At 39.7% G+C, this 18,722-nt stretch overlaps 4 protein-coding genes across 5 annotated transcripts; 2 read left to right on the top strand and 2 right to left on the bottom strand.

Annotated features, from left to right (window-relative positions):
- Positions 1-116: 116 nt before the first annotated feature.
- Positions 117-2,480, top strand: LOC121976537. Of its 2 annotated transcripts, none has more exons than XM_042528731.1 (4): positions 117-922; positions 1,394-1,464; positions 1,836-2,040; positions 2,152-2,480. In XM_042528731.1, exons 1-4 carry the CDS (start codon positions 836-838, stop codon positions 2,353-2,355), a joined length of 567 nt encoding a protein of 188 aa, XP_042384665.1. In that variant the 5' UTR covers positions 117-835; the 3' UTR covers positions 2,356-2,480. The 2 variants fall into 2 exon arrangements, with proteins under 2 accessions (XP_042384665.1, XP_042384664.1); XM_042528730.1 differs by having other exon boundaries at positions 124-922; positions 1,836-2,052.
- Positions 2,481-3,473: 993 nt separating this feature from the next.
- On the top strand, positions 3,474-7,967 carry LOC121976533 (transmembrane 9 superfamily member 8-like). Its single transcript, XM_042528725.1, has 7 exons — positions 3,474-3,639; positions 5,272-5,436; positions 5,525-5,634; positions 5,719-5,827; positions 5,919-6,031; positions 6,128-6,281; positions 6,431-7,967. The coding sequence occupies exons 1-7, from the start codon at positions 3,538-3,540 to the stop codon at positions 7,586-7,588; spliced, it is 1,911 nt and encodes a 636-aa protein (XP_042384659.1). The 5' UTR covers positions 3,474-3,537; the 3' UTR covers positions 7,589-7,967.
- A 1,836-nt stretch (positions 7,968-9,803) lies between these two features.
- Positions 9,804-12,976, bottom strand: LOC121976532 (probable LRR receptor-like serine/threonine-protein kinase At2g24230). The gene has a single exon (XM_042528724.1). It carries the CDS (start codon positions 12,441-12,443, stop codon positions 9,996-9,998), a length of 2,448 nt encoding a protein of 815 aa, XP_042384658.1. The 5' UTR covers positions 12,444-12,976; the 3' UTR covers positions 9,804-9,995.
- A 1,068-nt stretch (positions 12,977-14,044) lies between these two features.
- Positions 14,045-15,732, bottom strand: LOC121976534 (CBL-interacting protein kinase 6-like). The gene is made up of 2 exons (XM_042528726.1): positions 15,590-15,732; positions 14,045-15,477 (listed from the first exon to the last, which is right to left on the bottom strand). The coding sequence occupies exon 2, from the start codon at positions 15,469-15,471 to the stop codon at positions 14,176-14,178; it is 1,296 nt and encodes a 431-aa protein (XP_042384660.1). The 5' UTR covers positions 15,472-15,477; positions 15,590-15,732; the 3' UTR covers positions 14,045-14,175.
- Between the last annotated feature and the right edge of the window lie 2,990 nt (positions 15,733-18,722).

The following is an 18,722-nucleotide window of genomic DNA, read 5'->3' as shown; positions in this document are numbered from 1 at the left end:
ATAGCCAATTTACAATCTATAGACAGTAAAACATATAATATTTTAAATATTGGAGGTCTAAGGAAACAATAGTTAAAGTATGAGGTGCAAAATAAAACTTTCTCGGCCAATGAAGAGGAATTTGTGTTCTATTCGACCATCTCCACCATATAAGGCGGTGACATTAATGTCCGATTGCAGGCACAAGAAGGCAGCTGCAACATCACAGGGCACAACTACCCGTCACTCTCTCTCTCTCTCCTCCACCCTTCTTCCTTCCTTCCCTGTCAACCAAAGCCAAAGAGGCAGATCGAAAGGAATCTCTACCCTCCAAGATCAAGTCCATTCCATCCATGTCTCTGGCTCCTTGGCCCATCCTGGACCAGGAGCGAGTGAGTCATAGGAGGGTGGAGGAAACCAAGGCCTAAGGAAAAAGGAGCATCGGTAGGATGAGGTGAGAAATCAAAAAAGGGGAGAAATGATAGAATGAAGAAGCGAACGAGTGTCTTCGGATGTGCATCACCATTCACCCAACCGAACCTCTCCTCTCCTCTTTCTCTCTCACACACAATGCTACTGCTCCGAGGTTGCCAGATTTGCCCCTCTGAAGACCAGAAAACCCTCCATCCATCTCCACCGAGCAGCAAATTGCCAGCCCTTCTCCTGTTCCTGTGTGCAATTTATATGGGCCTTTTGGTCATGGCCAGACCTCAGAAAATTGAGGGAGGAGCAAACCCCACCACGTCTGCTTCTACCATCACCCCTTGCCAAGGAGGAGCCTTTCCCCATATGTGGCCTGCGTGCTAGGGTTTCGCTCCGCTTCCGCCTCCAAAGGTGAGATTTGGGTGCCGCCGCGATGAGGAAAGGCCAGAAGTTGAGCGAGGAGGTCAAGGCAAGGAGCAGGCATCAGAGTCTCTTGTGGGATTATGGAGATCTGGTCGAGGTGAGATCCTGTGGTGCTCATCCCTTTCTTTCACTCTCGGGATTTTTCTCATATCAGGATTTGCAATCTAAAAAATTTGAGACCTGTGTTCCTTCTTGAAACCCTTGGGTTTCTAGATATCTAGAAAACCCTGACTTTCCAGTATCACCTTTACAAGATGATGATTGGGATGCTACATACCATTATTATTGTACTAAATCTTTCTATGGTTCTTGATATTAGAATTTGTTGTCCCCCCTTAAAAGTTTGCCTCCTCTGATTTCCCTTTCAAATTGATCTAGATCTATCATTCCTTTTCTTTGTTTCCTCTATTGAGAGTGCTTGTATTAGTCTAGGCATCTCAAAAATCACAGCCAAAACATTTCAAATTTTCACGAACACTGTTGATCTTGTGAAAATACTTATCCCACATATAACTACTATATGTTTTTCTTTTTCCCAGAAAAATCTTATCGTAGTAATTTGTGACAGGAAACTGAAGCAAAGAGGAAGAAACTGCAGATAGCTAATCAGAAGAAGCTTAAACTTCTTGCTGAAGTGAAGTCAGTATCTATTCTAGTTTTCATATACTCCACTCTAATTCTAAATTACCATTTTTTAATAATATTTTTAAAAAGGGAAAAAAATCCATGCACAGAAAAGCATTTTTCCATTATCCTGAATCAAAATAATTTACGTATTTCTGAAATTTCATTCACTTTTTAAGGAGCTCCTTAAAGTAGAACGAAAGCATATATAATTTTCTCTTTGGCACAAGTTTTGTATAATTTAATTACATTACATTATGTTCTTACTCTATCAGTCTCTATGCTTGGAATTGTTGAATGTATAAGAGTTCAAAAGACCTATAGTTGTAAATCAGATGTTAACTCTTTCAATAATATAATCCTCTGCTCTATTTGCAATGCTCTAGATTCTTGCAAAGACGGTACAAAAGCCTATCCCAGAATCCATCTGGAACTAAACAATTGAGGCTGAAAAAGAAATCACAGAGTCAGTCCTTGATCGGCCAACCTTCAAATGCAAATGCATATCCTCAACTCCCTGCTAAAGACCAAAGATCAAAACTGAGAGATGCTGATACTCCATGCACTTCTGCCCTGATAGACCTGAATCAGGTCTTGTTGCCAGTAACTACCCCCCACTCATGCTACAAGACTGAATGAATTACGATGTCGGTAAGCAACAAAATCATGTATTCTGTAATGACAATGGATGTTCTTACGCAGATTGGTGAGGATACAGAGGAGTATCCGTCCAGCTTCAGCGTCGAGCCTATGAAGTCTGATAAGTTGAGGAAGAGTTTAGTGGAAGACAATTCTGTGGCTAATGATCTCAACCTTTCGATTTGTCGTGATGTTGTACATGAATCATCAAACAAGGTGGCAAAGAGAAAGATTACATGGCAGGATCAGTTAGCTTTGAGGGTGTAGATTAATCTCCTATCGCAGAAAGGGCTAACAATCTAAGCCCTTCACTGATTTAATTTATGTTAGATGGAAATATTTATGTAAAGAAAGGCTTGAGATATTTCATCTTATACATGGTGTTTTATTCATTCTGTGTAGATTGTTTGATGGATTGAGTTAAACCAGTGCTGATAACACAAGTGATCTTAGGATTAGGTTAATGAGGCGACCATAATAATTAGTCAGAAATCATAATGTTTTATGACATCTTTGATATATTTTTGATTTGGGAAAAAAAAAATAAATAGTGAGCCAACTAGCCAAGCTTTCTGACATCTGTGATTGGCAATATAATGTAGAGGAAACTGTTTTTCTTATCAATTTGAACTTTTATCTTTTATTTCTGATCTATGCCCATTTTTGTTCTTGGTTATGCTCTTGATTTCAAAATGCAGTGTTTATTTTCAGATTATGATAATTGATGTATAAAGCGCCTCTTAATTGTGTGAATGCAAATAAATCTCAAGGTGGATGGTCCGGAGTCATAGAATATTGGCCACAAGGTAAATTTGGAAATATAGATTTTTTTATTTTACTAGAGAAATATATATGCGCCGTAGTTGAAATTCAAACAGTAAATAAAAAATTATTTGAGCGTTTTGTTATTATACTATGAGTAATGAAAGTCATGTCCTTTCAAATGGGTCTAGTGGTGAGTACAGGTTAGTAGTGATTTATCTTCCATATTGATCTTGGGACGGATTAACGGAAATGATGAGAACTAGCGTATTCATCTTTTGCCACCCATGAATAATGAAAGCCATTGTATAATATTTTTGAATTGGAAATAGCTGAATAGGCAAGCAAAAACCATATTGTGATTTTTTTTTTTTTTTAAAAAAAAAGCGAGGCATCCCCTTCCCTTATAATCCAAGCAATCAAGAAACAAAGGTATATTCGATGTGCTGAGTCCGGAGACTTGTTAAATAAAGAAAAGAAAAAAAGAGGAGTGGGCCTTTTGGTCTTTTTGACGTCTTGATGGTTTAGGTGAACCAACGGATGTGCACATTTTTGTCCAAAATTGAGTGGGTCGGGTACATTAAACCCGACCCGCTGTCCAGGTTGTCTGACTGTCTATTTTCTACCCGATGAGAAAGATGGTCCTCTTCCGTCTCTCCTGTTTCTCTGCGAACCCTACTCGAAACGATGGAGTGGATCCTCCCGTGGATCGCCCTTGTGCTTGTTCTCTTCCCCACCGGAGGGCATGGTTTCTACCTTCCCGGAGTCGCCCCGGCCGACTTCCACCAGGTCTTTTAATCCCCTTTCCCTCCATCCAGCTATTGATTTCGCCTCGCAGTAGTCGATCTTAAATCTTTGGATTTGCTTTTATTCGACTTGGATCTTTTGGATCTATTATTTAGGTGCATTATTTGGTAGATTTAATGCGCGAAATTTGTGGGATTACAGGCGTGCATCTTAATATTCGTTATCGTTTTGATATATTCTTGATTGGAGTTCATTTGATCTGTACTATCACTATCAACCTTTCTTGGTGGTCCTAGAATTGAGTTTCCCTAACTCTCTACCTCTGTGTACTCTTACGCAAACATTGTGTATAGTATTATTCGATTATATGATTTATTATTCTGTTGTGAATTCCTTCCGAGCCTTGCTTTTTCATTATGAGATGTTGTAGGTGCTCTTCTTTTGATCGTTCATGAACCCACATTTTTCTATGATGTAATACAGGTCGATGAATATTTCTGCTTGTAAAGATCTGTAAACTTTTGACTGTTAGGTATCTGCCGCTACATTGAATGATGTATTGCTATTCTGTTAAGGGTTATACGTAGTCTTGGTTTTGTTGTTTTGTCCATTTTGGTTACTTTTATGATTTCTTTACAGTTGCTGAGTAGGTTCCAAATTTCTAGCTTTCCCTACTAGGGCTATCACTGTTGATTGAATGCTGAACTTCATAGGCACTTCTTATCTATTTCTTAAATAGATTATCTGCAAGGTTAGGGTTAAAGCTCACATTCATGCATTTTCCTTCACTGCATTGCTTACACCTGCATGTATTCAGACACTGAAGCTGCTTTAATTTTCTATTGACTCACGAAAATCAATCTAATTTATTAGTTGATCCCAAATTATTATTTTTATAAATATTGATATGAAATAATATTAGTTTGTATGTGTGTGTATTTGATATGATAAAATTATAAAAAAAAATGAGAAAATTGAGAAAGGAAATATGATCTGATTGAAAATGATAAGATGTGGATAGACACTTTATGGATACTGTGCTATAATATGAGTACCAAGCTTGATGTGAGATTTGCTAAGCTTTTGATACTAATGAATTAGAAATTCATTTGTAGATGATATAAGAAACAAATAAATAATGACACGGTCCAAGCAATTAGATTAAGGGGGGAATGTGATAACGAGGGGAAGCACAATGGTGATAATGCTTTGTAGAGAAGATTTCCAATTCCACATAACATATGATGCACAAGCACTAATCTATCGTTTGGTTTGCCTATTTGTAAGTGCTACAAACTTATTATATTACATTTACATTTTGTTCTCTCTTATATGGTTGGGGCAAACTATTACACCTGTATTGCTAACATGATACATGAAAACCACTTTTTCTGGATACAATTAATGTTAAGTCGATTCCCATTCATGAGCACATGCACTGATGTATTCCTACATATATTTCATCTATGTTATGAAGTGATTCAATCACAGGCAACCTGCATGCAATTTTCAAAACTTTGCCTTTCTCATATATGAATTGTAATTTTCAACAGCTTGTTTACTTTCTCCAGATAAGATCTATTTTTAATTTGATATGCAAATGGAAATTATTTCGATAATTATATTTGTGCATAATGTAACCTAACGTCACAAACTTCCACTGTTTCTCTGCAGAAAGATCCACTTGCAGTGAAAGTGAACAAGCTGACTTCAATAAAAACACAACTTCCATATTCATATTATTCTCTACCATACTGTCGTCCAATCAACATAGTGGATAGTGCAGAAAATCTTGGGGAAGTTCTTCGTGGTGATCGTATTGAGAACTCAGTCTATGTGGTATATTGCTGACTACTGTACACTTTTAGTATTAGTTATCCTTCTGATCTAATGACCAATAATATTTAACTTTTCTTAACTATGCCAGTTTGAAATGAGAGAACCCGAGATGTGTAAGATTGCTTGCAAATTTACACCTACTGACAAGGATGCAAAGGAATTCAAGGAAAAAATAGAGGATGAGTATCGTGTTAACATGTATGACAAACCTAGTCCTTGAGTCTGTTTCGTTAGATATCTTCAATTCGCATAATATTGGTGACTGTACATATTTTTGGACAGGATTTTGGACAATCTTCCACTTGTTGTACCTATGAAAAGGCTGGACCAGAATAGTGGTACTGTGTATCAGCTGGGCTATCATGTTGGAGTCAAAGATCATCTATCTGGAGTAATCTATATCTCCTATAAATACTCCAGATATAAGAGAATCACTAGCACGATATTACATGACTTATCAAGAATATTTAATTGTTGTGCAGGGGAAGAATGGGACATATTATATCTACAACCATTTATCATTTATCGTGAAATATCACAAGGATGTAGAACTTGATGTTTTCAGGATTGTGGGATTTGAGGTCAAACCATTCAGGTTGGAAATTTTTTCATTTATTCCTTACCCTGACTGCCCCTTCCTCTTCATTTATGCTATTCTTTTATGAACTTAAATTTGTCAAATCTATTGCAGTGTTAATCATGCTTATGAAGGTCAGTGGAATGATGTGAAGACCCGCTTGAGTACCTGTGACCCTCATGCTAAACGCTCAGTTGTGAACTCTGATAGCCCACAGGTGGTGGCAGCGAACGAGGATATCATATTCACCTATGATGTTGAGTTTCAGGTTTGTCTGAATTTCTTTCCCTTTGATAATATGACTATATCATAGCATTCTTTACATTTATAGCTAATGTTACCATTACTGCTTAGCTGACCAGTTGGTTTTCATTAAATTGTTGAATCATTTTCTTTTATTGTATCTTTTCCTTCCAGGAGAGTGATGTGAAGTGGGCCTCTCGATGGGACACTTATCTTCTGATGAATGATGACCAAATCCACTGGTTTTCTATTATCAATTCTCTCCTGATTGTATTATTCCTGTCTGTGATGGTAGCTATGATTATGCTGCGGACACTATACAGGGATATCTCCAAGTACAACCAGTTTGAGACTCAAGAAGAAGCTCAAGAAGAGACAGGATGGAAGCTAGTCCATGGGGATGTATTTAGGCCTCCAAACAATTCAGACTTGTTGTGTGTATATGTTGGAACTGGTGTTCAGTTCTTTGGTATGCTACTCGTGACCATGATTTTTGCTGTTCTTGGATTTCTCTCTCCATCAAATAGAGGTGGACTCATGACAGCAATGCTGCTACTGTGGGTCTTCATGGGCTTGTTCGCGGGGTATTCATCTGCCCGCCTTTACAAGATGTTCAAAGGGACAGAATGGAAGAAAATTACCTTGCAGACAGCATTCACTTTCCCGGGTATTGTTTCAATTATCTTTTTCATCTTGAATGCTCTCATCTGGGGTGAGAAGTCATCTGGTGCAGTGCCCTTCACCACAATGTTTGCTCTTGCATTCCTTTGGTTTGGTATTTCAGCGCCCCTTGTGTTTGTTGGCAGTTATGTGGGTTTCAGGAAGCCAGCCATTGAAGATCCTGTGAAAACAAATAAGATCCCTAGACAGATCCCAGAACAAGCTTGGTATATGAATCCAGTTTTCTCCATACTAATTGGTGGCATTCTCCCATTTGGAGCTGTTTTCATTGAGCTCTTCTTCATCCTTACCTCAATTTGGCTAAATCAGTTCTACTACATCTTTGGGTTCCTCTTTCTTGTCTTCATCATTCTCATTGTCACCTGTGCCGAGATCACAATCGTTTTGTGCTATTTCCAGCTATGCAGTGAGGATTACCTGTGGTGGTGGAGGTCCTATCTGACATCTGGATCCTCAGCACTCTATCTTTTCCTCTATGCGACATTCTATTTTTTCACAAAACTGGAGATAACCAAGCTCATTTCTGGAATTCTGTACTTTGGGTACATGTTGATTGCTTCCTATGCTTTCTTTGTGCTGACGGGAACAATTGGTTTTTATGCTTGCTTTTGGTTTACAAGACTGATTTATTCATCGGTGAAGATCGATTGAAAATATCCCTATCAGTTCTCTGAAGAAAAGATTAGTTGTCTGCTGACTTTTGGGTATAGTTTAGGACCCTTATCAATGTTTACCTCAAAGAAAAGTATACTGTGGAACATAGTTTATCTTCTTATTTAGACGCAAGGCACTTGATTTTTTGTACTCCATGTTTTTGATGTTCAAAAGATGCTGCTTGCTCAGAAGGTAGAATTGTTTGCCTTATGTTCTCATTCTCCCTGACAGTTATCGTCTCACCTAGAATAATAAATGTGAGGCGAGTTTGCTCACGTGACATTTTTTTTCTTTTTTTATTGCATTTGTTGCTAATTCTGTAGTCCTATGTAGTTTGAATTGGAATATTAATACATTGCTTTTGTATCTTTTTCTATTTCGACTTTGAGCTTTTATGAAATCACGTGCCTAGTCTTAAAGCTTGTTTTCTTCTATCTTGTTTCTTCCCAATTACATGCCCCCGTGTTTTGGGATGTGGTCGAGTTCACTCTGTCGAGGCACTGCTCTTGAAACTTGACGGGTCACTGATTCAACTGATACCGACAGGATCAAATTTTTGCTAAGTTTAATAGTAATATTACCACTTTTAGGATCCATTTTAAAAAATCAAATGCTTCCGAAGGTGAGATAGGTTCTTGGCACTTTGATCGGTTTCAAATAAGCTGATCTTTTATATATACATATACGGTTTTGATATGGTACTTGCCTCTTGTGCTTGAGTACGTGGGGCATCCGGAAGTGATTTGGACGGCCACATAGATATGAGTTGCGGTATATATACTCGGGTTAAAATAAAAAAAAAAATTGCATGCAATTTCCATTGACAAATACAATTTTATATGCAGTTTCCATTGGAACAAATCTTTATTTTCACTCCCTAGTCAAATATACTTACCTAATTACCCCTGATATTTTAAGTATAAAAAATTTAAAAATGAGTATAATTCCTCTTAAATTCAGTACATTAAATTAGAATCTAGTATATTTTCTATCAAATGATGTACGATTTTTTCACCTCAATTGGATGGAAAAAATGCTAGACCCTCTTTTTTTGATATTCAATTGAATGGAAAATATATTAGATTTTCTTTAAATGATACTCAATTGAATGGAAATATACTAGATTTTTTCAAGTGATGCTAAATTTAGAATTATATTAAATAGGAAAAAAGTATTACTTTCAATTTAATAGAAAATATACCAATTTAATAGAAAATATACTCGATTCTAGTTTAAAATACTGAATTTAATAGGAATTATACTCATTTTTAGACTATTTATACCTAAAAATTATGAAGGACAATTTTAATAGAAAATATACTCGAATATACTAGATTTTCTTTAAATGATACTGGATAAAAAATATACTAGATTTTTTTTAAATGATACTTAATTGGATAGAAAATATATTAGATTTTTTTTATATGGTGCTGAATTTAGGAGGAATTATATTAAAACAGGAAAAAAATATGCTCAATTTAATAAAAATATACTCGATTCTAATGTAAAGTCCTGAATTAAAGAGGAATTATACTTATTTTTGGACCTTTTGTAGTTAAAAATAAAGAAGACAATTTGGTCACATGATTGCATGAGAGAAAACTTTACATGCAAGGAGTGGAAATAAAATTTTTTATGAGGGGAGATTGCATGTAAAATTCAAGGATTTTTCTCTACTTCACTCTTAAAATAAACAAATATGCTGTTTATCTATATTCAAATTATGAAATAGTATAATTACCACAATAATATTATATATATATATATATATATATATTTTGGGCTTGCAGTCATGATTCATAAAGACACTAGCGATATATATATATATATATATTTATTGTGCTTGCAGTCATGATTGATCCATAAGACACTATCGCTAGTCAAAAGAGACTATTCCCTTTTGGCCTAGTAGTAGAAACCCAACTAAACCATATATGTCTGGTAGCCTAATATACCAACCACAATAATAAAAGTAAACGCTTGAAATTTACCAATATCATAATCTGTGAAAGTTATTGACGAAGATCCAATCTTTCTGACATAACAATAGCCATGAAGTAGCTGATGAATCATTTCATTAGACCTGAAGGCTTTGCTTTCAGTTTAAATTTTATCACTCCAGCCTGAAGGCTTTGCTTTCTCGAGAAGGAAAATAGTATTTTCTACTGAGAATACATCAGACTGAATATAGAAAAACGAACTACCATGGCTGTGAAAAGAGAATGCAAATAAGGTTTCATTTATCTGTTTCATTTTGGTACATCGAAAGCTGATGAAAGATAGACCTTTAGTTCTTATGCACCTCATGATCACTATACAATTCCCATGGATAAAATTAAAGCAGAAGACAAGAAAAGAAAGAAAAAAAAAAAAGAGAAAGAAAACACAAACAACATTTTGTTATTCAGTACTCATTGACAGGTTCAATATCCTTGAGAAGGCCAACAATCTGCTGCATGGATGGCCTCTTGGATGGCAACTCAGCTGTGCACAAGTAAGCTATCCTTAATGCCTCCTCCATTTGTTTCTCTGATCCTGTTTCCCTAATCTTTGGATCAATCAAGCTTGAGAGTTCATTTCTTTTCACCAATGCTCTTGCCCAGCTGACCAATGTATGGCTCTTCCCTTCTTCAGCATAATCGTCTCCGATCGGTTTCTTCCCTGTAGTAAGCTCAAACAACACAACCCCAAAGCTGTAGACATCCGATTTTATAGTTGTGGATGCATTTTCCGCTTCTGAAAACTCTGGAGGAGTATAACCTGGTGACCCCTGTGAAGCTTCATTCTCTGTTGCATTGCTCTCAATGTTCGATAGTCCAGAATTAGCTAACCTAGGATCCATTGCTGAATCTAGATAAATGCTGCTTGCTTTTACATCTGTGTGGACTATCTGAGGGAAGCATCCATGGTGGAGGAATGCCAGTGCCCTTGCAGTGCCCAATGCAATGCTGTGTCTGAAACTCCAGGTGGTGGTTCCTTCAGTTGTATCAGTAGTCCAGTCTTCGGTTGATTGCACGCCTAACGGTAAGTCGTGAAGTAGGCTCTTCAGGTTTCCATTCTCCATATAATCATAGATAACAATCCTTTGTGCTCCAGCCAGGCAATAGCCAGTCAAGGGCACCAAGTTAGGGTGCTTGATCTGGCCAAGCCTCTCCAGCTCCTTTACGGCATCCTCATCTGAAATTGTCGATCGATGAAGCAAAACCTTCATGGCCACATTGATGCCTCCAGGCAATAAACCTCTGTACACTGGCCCAAACCTCCCTTCTCCCAACAAGGTTTCTCTATCGAAATTGTTAGTCACATTCAAGAGGTCAGCAAATGTAAAATTCAGCAATGGCTTCTCAAAGATGACAACGGGGATCGATGTCGTGTGCTTGACATCGAAGTGGAAGGGGCCTGAAACATTCTTCTCCTCCCTGTGAGATATTTTCTTAATCGTCCAGAAGCTGTGCCTCTTTCTGCAACTAAGCACCAACCCGATTGACCCTGCTGCGAGCAAGAACAGTGGAAGTGCTATTGCCAATCCTAGCTTCAGATTCCTGTCTTTGCTTCCCTTGGATCTACTCCAATCCGGATTCACTGCAATTGGGCAGTGATTTTGTGATCCGACGAATGATGACCGGAGCACTTCGAACGAGAAACTCTGGCCGCAATAAGTAAGGTTGTTGTAGGAGAAGTTGAACTTCTCCATGCTGAATAACTTTTGTTGCAGGGAGCTCGGTATCTCCCCAGTGAGATTGTTCACTGAAAGGTCTATCAATTGCAGGTTTTCAGTGCTCAGTTCAGGAATGCGGCCACCGATGTGATTCTGTGAAATATCTAACACCTTCAACTCATGCGACAGAGAGATCCTGGTCGGAATCTGGCCATTGAGATTACTCTTCGACAAGTTCAGATATTCTAGTGCAGGAGGCAGTCTCATGAGATCAAATTTTGGGGCAGAGAATTCATTGAATGCAAGGTTAAGGTGCTTCAGTGACTGAAGTGGATTCACGAGATCAGTGAAAAAATCTCCACTGAGTTCATTCATGGACAAGTCGAGATGAACTAAAGAAGACCAATGATAAGCCTGGGAGATGTTGCCGTTGAAATGGTTACCTGAGAGATCGAGGTAGGCGAGAGAATCCAAGCTCGACAAATCTGGTAAACCTCCATTGATCTGGTTATCTGAAAGAACCAAAGTGCTTAGGTTTTCAAAGGCAGAGCCAAATCGAGCGGGGAGACTCCCATTTAGCTTGTTGCTGGAGAGATCGATGGAGACCAGAGAGGTGCATTGGAGAAAAGCTTCCGGAATGCCGTTCTCCAACGAGTTCCTGCTGAGATCGAGAACTTTCAACCTGGAAAGCGCGCTGATCTGCGATGGGATCTCGCCGGAGAACCCGTTGCCGGAAAGGTCGAGGCTTTCCATCCGATTGAAGTTGCCGATGTAAGGTGGAAGCGGCCCCGTGAGATTATTGGAAGAGAAGTTGAGCCTGGCGAGTTCGCTCAATTCCACCAAATCCATAGGGAGGGCAGTGATGGCGTTCCTGCTCAGATCCAGGGATTGGAGCGCCGTGAGCTTCCCGATGGTGGTTTCACCGATCGGACCGGCGAATTGGAATCCAGGAACCTCCAGTGCGATCACCCTCCTCTCCGCCCCCGCGCTGCCGCCGCTGTCGCAGGTAATCCCTCTCCACGAGCAGACGTCGGAAGAATTGCCGGTTCTGGAGGAAGGCTGCACTCGCATCTCCCGGAAGAACTCAAAGACGTAGAAGGCGTCCGTGTTCGGCGGCGGCGGCGACTGCGGCCAAGAACGCCTCAGCAGCAGGAAAAAGGATACGTAGAAAGCAAAGAACCCCACGCCACCCATCTGATGGAAACGGATCCAAAAGCCTAGGAACTGCGAGCCAACTGAAAGACGCGGCCTTTATCTCCTCCCTCCCTCCTCGCCTCCATCCGCCATCTCTGCAACACTCGTACTTGGTCCAACACAAAGGCACGCCTTAGGGAGATGATTAGGGACGATCAACGAGCTCCTCTATGCATCAAAGGCTCCATTTTTAAGCATCATTCGGGTCCCGATCCACCAATCTGCAGCTTTGAACTCGGAAAAAACAGGGCCTTTTCTGAGCTTTTGAGCAGAGCGCGCGTGAGCTCAAAGGTTGCTCGGCATGGATGCCAACGCAAAGGAACAGCTTTCGTGCTGTTTCACGAGAGAGAAAGAGAGAGTAATGAATTGCGGTGGTGGTGATGATGGTGGTGATAATGGCGGAATTGATGAGCAAGGCTTCTGCTTCTGCTGCTCTCTTAATTGCAGAGAACGGAGAAGCAGGAAGGACGACGCATTCATAGAACAGAAGAAGCAGCAAAGTCCAACTCCGTACTCAACTTCATGGATTGAAAATTAGGGTTTTTATGGTTATTAAATGTGTTAGCTAAGCAAGTTGACGGAGAGACTGGAGATTAGGACAAACAAATCCAAACTCCAAAATGCCCACCATTTTGTGCGGCCGGTAATTGCCATAAATTAAAATGATAAACAAGGCAAAATAAATTTAGATAATAGTGAAAATAATTATAATTGATCTAAATATTGACAGTGATGTTAATACTTAATAGATTATTACAGTGAGTTTAATCAGCTCCAAAGCACATAAACTAGTACATATGCAATGCAAAACCTGGTAATACAAAGTGATCAAAGTAATAATTGAAGAGTTTTAAAGAGTTAATTAATTGTTAATAGATCATTGAGATTGGCATAAACTGATGCCTTTGGCATCATGTGAGAGTTGAATTGAATGGTTCTGCTGCTTCTGCTACAAGAACTAGAGTAGTTGTAAACGATCCAAGTTGTGACGAAAAAGAACTCGTTAAAAATCATTATTTAGTTTAGTTTTTTTTTTTAAATTTAGATTTAGTTGTTTACTCTTAATTTAATTATTTAAAATATTTATATTTCAAATTAGTTATTAAATTTGATAATATAAATTTATTTATTTAGTTTAAAATTTTCTTTATTTACATATTAATAAAATTTTTATTAATAAATATGATTCATTACCGAATTAATTGAATATATATGATATAAACTTATTAGTTTAGTTTAATAAATTATTTAAACTTATTTATTTAATTAAACTTTGTCAATGTTTAATTTATTTACGGTTTAGAAGAGATATCCAATTTTTATTTGTCTTCCTTTATTTAAAAAATTGTTCAATTATCTGCCTCTACTCCAAACCCTTGCGACATGAACAACAATCCGTGATCGATTCTTCCTCAAACCTTTTTCAAGGACAAAAGGTGTCACCGGAAGCAGAGGCAGAGCACGTTTCTGCACCACTAGAACGAACTGTTGCTATCAAATCATTGAAGCAATTCAAAATCCAAACGCCAATTTTGTGAATGCGATGACTTGACAGAGGTGAGACGAGTACAACGACGGAGGCGTGACGATGAACTGAAGAGTGACACAACAACACTGCTAATTTCAGAAATGAAGTAAAGCTCTTACAGGGGGCTGTTAATGGAGGAGGAGAACATGGATGAACACTGACAGAGCAATATATGCCGAAACAGTAAGATATTGACACGTACGGTCAGGCTGCAGCAGTTTCTTCATCGGATGATGAGGTCCAGAGGATGTCTTGCAGCGCCGGCCGGAGCTCGTCGCTGCAGAAGGTCTCGTACTCAGCCGCATCGCCGCCGTCCCGACGGACGGCCACCACGAGCACGGACGGCGCCACCGTGAAGATCTCTGCTGCCACCGCCAGCTTCCCCTTCCGGCCCCGCTGCTCGCCCTCCAGCCTCACCCCTGACGCGCAGCTCTTCGTCACCCGGTACTTCCCCGCCGCCAATCCTTCCAGTCTCGACACCACGCCGCTCGCCGGCTCCCTCGTTACGAGCCGCAAGACCTCTTCCCGCCACTTGCCGCCGACGAAGAGCCGCGAGAGGTCGAAACCCTCGGAGAAGGATATCAGGTGGAAGGCGTTTAGCATTTCGGGCTCCTCCGCGGCGGTGGCCGAAGCCGGCGGAGCGAAAAGCGATCTGGTGATCGTCGATTTCTTGAACCATGGGGTTTCCGTGAGCCGCTCGACCGTGATTCTGGTCTTGGGATTTGGGTCGAGCAGCTTGGTGATGAGTCGCCGGGCGTCCGACGAGAACCACGGCGGGCACTGGAAGTCCCCTCGGCGGGTCTTCTTGTACATGGCAATGATGTTCTCGTCCTGGAAGGGAAGGAATCCAGCGAGGAGGACGAAGAGAATGACGCCGCAGGACCAGAGGTCGGCTTTCTCCCCATCGTAGCCCTTTTTTCCGACCACCTCAGGCGCGACGTACGCCGGCGTGCCGCAGGCGGTGTGGAAGAGGCCGTCGGGGCGGACGTGCTCGGCGAAGGCGCTGAGTCCAAAGTCGGCTATCTTGAGGTTGCCCTGCTCGTCGAGGAGGAGGTTCTCCAGCTTGAGATCGCGGTGGTAGACGCCGCGCCCATGGCAGAAGTCGACGGCGGAGACGAGCTGGCGGAAGTAGTGCCGGGCGGCGTCCTCACGGAGGCGACCTGAACGGGCCACCTTGGAGAAAAGCTCCCCGCCGCGGACCAGCTCCATGGCGAAGTAGATCTTGGTGCGCGTCGCCATCACCTCATGGAGCTCCACGATGTTGGGGTGGCCAACCATCTTCATCACCGATATCTCGCGCTTCACCTGCTCCATCATCCCCACCCGGATCACCTTCTCCTTCCCCACCACCTTGATGGCGACCCCCTTTCCGGTGAGGAGATTCCGCGCCAGGTGAACCTTCGCGAAGGTACCCTGCCCGATCACCCTCCCTATCTCGTACCTTCCATGGAGAACACTCTGTCCTTCCCCTGACGGCGCCGGAGATGGTACTTCCTCCATTTCGATCTACAAAAAATCAGATTTTTTTTTTTTTGGTTTGCAGAATGTTGGAATAGAAGCGTGATCGTCTAAGAAGAATGAATGGATTGCTTCGAACGGCTCCGAGCTTCCGATCTACCCGTCCTCGACGTGTTTCCGGTGGCACGATCGGCTGGCAGCGTGCTTGCTCGGCTTTCGGCCGCCCCAGAGCTCAGAGCGGAATCTCCGCATCATCCTGCCGCATCACCTAGCGGAGAGCTGCCATTCGACCCTCGGGGTCTCCTACTTCGTCGCAGGGATGAAGACCGCCACTGCGGCGTCCATGGTTGCACCCGCAAGGTTCAAGTAGCAGCCAACAGAGCCCGAAAAGACCAATTTGCCCCTTCCTCCTCCTGCTCACGGCGGTGCAGAATGTCGGTACGTATCGATTACCAATTTCAACCTTCTGATGGAGATGGAACGGTTGAAAGTAGGACAACAGGTGGGTCGATATGTGATAGGAGAAAAGCACGGTTTTGATTGGCTCTTCCTCGTACGATCTTGTCCGTCCGTGGGCCCAATAATGGAATCCCGTCCGTCCGATGCGTCGGGCTGCTTGCGGCCCACAGTTTGGAAACAATTTTTCGCTTTCAAATTGTACAATCAATTCAACAGAAGAGCAGTATCTTTTATATTCAACTTAAAGCACATAATATACATACTTTTAATTTGAAAAAACAATAATAATGCCTAAAAATGACAGTAATTTAGTCAGAATAATCCAGTGCATGCATGCGTATCACATATGGCTACAGTCTACAGCTACCATGTTTTTTTGGTTCAGTACTGATTATGAACTCACATTCAGTCAGACTTTTATTGATTACTGAAAAATATGTACAAAGTTTTAACAATCCTGAGACAGTGATGAGGATGGATATGAGCAGTTTGTGAGCATTATTGTGAGCATTGAAGAGGACAAACATGGAAGGAATCAGCATCATCAAAAACCAAATATGATTAGATTGAGGCCAAAGGCCAAACTCTTTTCAGTGTTTGGTCCCATAGCCACTTGAACATGGCACTGTACATACATCTACATGTCCATCGACTGTTAAGCATCGACGTCACGGCTGAGCTCCTTATTCACTATTAATTAATTTATCTTGTATATTACTAATCAGATATGCCTAATTGTCTAAAGAATTAGATTAATTTTAATCACAATTTAAGGTGGATATCAAACGAAATACTACACTCATCTCATTGGCTAAAGAAGATAAAACAGAATGAAGAGATTTCCGTGTCTCCCTTTGTTTCAAGCCAGAGAAGCTGGGGCACTACACTAACTTTGTTTACTGCATTATTGGCTCATGCAATGCAATGCAATCACATTGGGAACACATGCATGATTCAGAATCTACTTTTCCCCCCACATGGGAATATTCAATATATGACATCAGAACATCTAGTACTAGTCGAGATAAAAGAGAGTTCGATCGATCGCAATGACAAAACTATCTCATTGAATGCCCAAGAAACTAGCCGGATCTAATTGTTTCAAAAATTCAATATATATTTGAGACAATGTAGTTTTTAGGCTGGATAAGTTATTGGGGCTGGATGGATGATCATATCTCACCTTCCTCGATCGAAGCTTAGCTTCAAAATGATTAATCTTTTCCAAATTAATATTTAATTATGTAACTAATGTTTAATTTTTCATCTCCCCACCATACCCAATTAATGACTCCAAATTAGTCAAGAAAGACTCTTGAATACTTCTTGTCACTTGATACCAATTGAAATTGTTCAAATATTATACTAATTCATTTGTGGAGGCTTGACTTGCACTACATGACCCTTTTTTTCCTTTTATATTTCTATTTTCCTATTTATTACTTAATTAAGATAAACATATACTAAAATTAAGTGATGACACACTTGTGAGATCATAAGATGATACATCTCTCGTTATGCGAATTCTTATAAATTGTTCTTCCTCTCCTCTCTTGTCATAAGATGAAACATGAGAGCATGAACTCATCTACAATGAATCATCTCTCCCTTGATCTCAATCTAGATCTATCCATCTCTCCCTTTTATGCTTACACATGTTTCTTTACGAATTGCTTTAGTTGTAGAATCAATGAATTTGCATATTACTCAAGTTTATTTACTTCATGAATAAAATTGATGGTCGGAGTATACGCTTTCTATCAAAATCTAATTAAAGATGAATTGATCATGAATTTCAATCAAAGGAAAAGGCAAAAGCGAAGTTATGTTAAGATATAAGATGTTTGTTCTACAGACTTAATTTTTCAAAGCTTAGTAATCATTTTACTATATGTTATGATTTATTATTTGAGGTTCTTGAAGCTGAGCTTTCTCGCATGACCATGGGGAATAAGAAGCTTAACATATTGCTCGAAGCCATCACTTGTGACTATACCAACCTTTGGAAGAAGATGGTTATCTCAGAGCGGCTTCTTCTCCATCTGTCACCAACTACGAAGAGGAAGAGCGAGAGTCTAAGTACTCTTGGCCATATTGAATGCATGTCAAACAAAAAAAGATTGCTGGGCTAAAGTTTGGAACATTTCTAGTCATGAGTCCCTAATTAGAGACGAATATTTAGTGATGAAATTTTAAAATTCATCATTAATCAGAGATGGAATTTATTATTGCGCCACTAGGTTTACATGTGAAATTTAAAAATATTAAGATAATTAGTGATGGATATTTAATGATCCGTTTCTAATTAGTGATGGTATTTTATTATTCTATTATTAAGTTTGAATAAGTTATAATGACACCGTTAACAAATTTAGCGGCGGAATTAAATATTCCAGTCACTACTAGATACGGATATTAGCGACGATATTAATAAACTTCAGTCTCTATTTTAGCAATGAATTATTTATCTCCGTCACTAAATTTAGCAATGATTATTTAATTTTGTCACTAAATTTAGAGATGAATCTTAACTTCCGTCTCTAGTAGTGACGGAATATTTAATTTCGTCACTAAATGACGTCAACGACCAATTTCACAATGATAACAATAATCACTTACTAATCGATCGCTATAATTAGAGATCGATTAATGACAGATAATTTTGTCGCTAAAGAAATTTTTTGTTCCCTGAGAGATGGTCATTGATGAAGGAAATATGGTCAAAAGGTGACAAAAGATAAATTTTTCTCTAATGATAGATTAAGAATATAGAGTTTAAGACTGTAACTTATTATTAAAAAATTTTCTCGTTAATAATAGATAGCGGGCCTGAA

The sequence above is a fragment of the Zingiber officinale genome, chromosome 4B, assembly GCF_018446385.1.
Source record: "Zingiber officinale cultivar Zhangliang chromosome 4B, Zo_v1.1, whole genome shotgun sequence".
Taxonomy (NCBI): Eukaryota; Viridiplantae; Streptophyta; class Magnoliopsida; order Zingiberales; family Zingiberaceae; genus Zingiber; species Zingiber officinale.
The sequence above is the reverse complement of the archived record's forward strand: the minus strand, read 5'-3'. Positions and strand labels throughout refer to the sequence as shown.

Coding starts and splice junctions, on each gene's coding strand:
- LOC121976537 (XM_042528730.1), top strand. CDS start 836: ATGAGGAAAGGCCAGAAGTTGAGCGAGGAGGTCAAGGCAAGGAGCAGG. Junction 923..1,393: donor ATTATGGAGATCTGGTCGAG/GTGAGATCCTGT, acceptor AATTTGTGACAG/GAAACTGAAGCAAAGAGGAA. Junction 2,053..2,151: donor TGAATCAGGTCTTGTTGCCA/GTAACTACCCCC, acceptor GTTCTTACGCAG/ATTGGTGAGGATACAGAGGA.
- LOC121976533 (XM_042528725.1), top strand. CDS start 3,538: ATGGAGTGGATCCTCCCGTGGATCGCCCTTGTGCTTGTTCTCTTCCCC. Junction 6,032..6,127: donor TTTGAGGTCAAACCATTCAG/GTTGGAAATTTT, acceptor AATCTATTGCAG/TGTTAATCATGCTTATGAAG. Junction 6,282..6,430: donor CCTATGATGTTGAGTTTCAG/GTTTGTCTGAAT, acceptor TTTTCCTTCCAG/GAGAGTGATGTGAAGTGGGC.
- LOC121976532 (XM_042528724.1), bottom strand. CDS start 12,443: ATGGGTGGCGTGGGGTTCTTTGCTTTCTACGTATCCTTTTTCCTGCTG.
- LOC121976534 (XM_042528726.1), bottom strand. CDS start 15,471: ATGGAGGAAGTACCATCTCCGGCGCCGTCAGGGGAAGGACAGAGTGTT.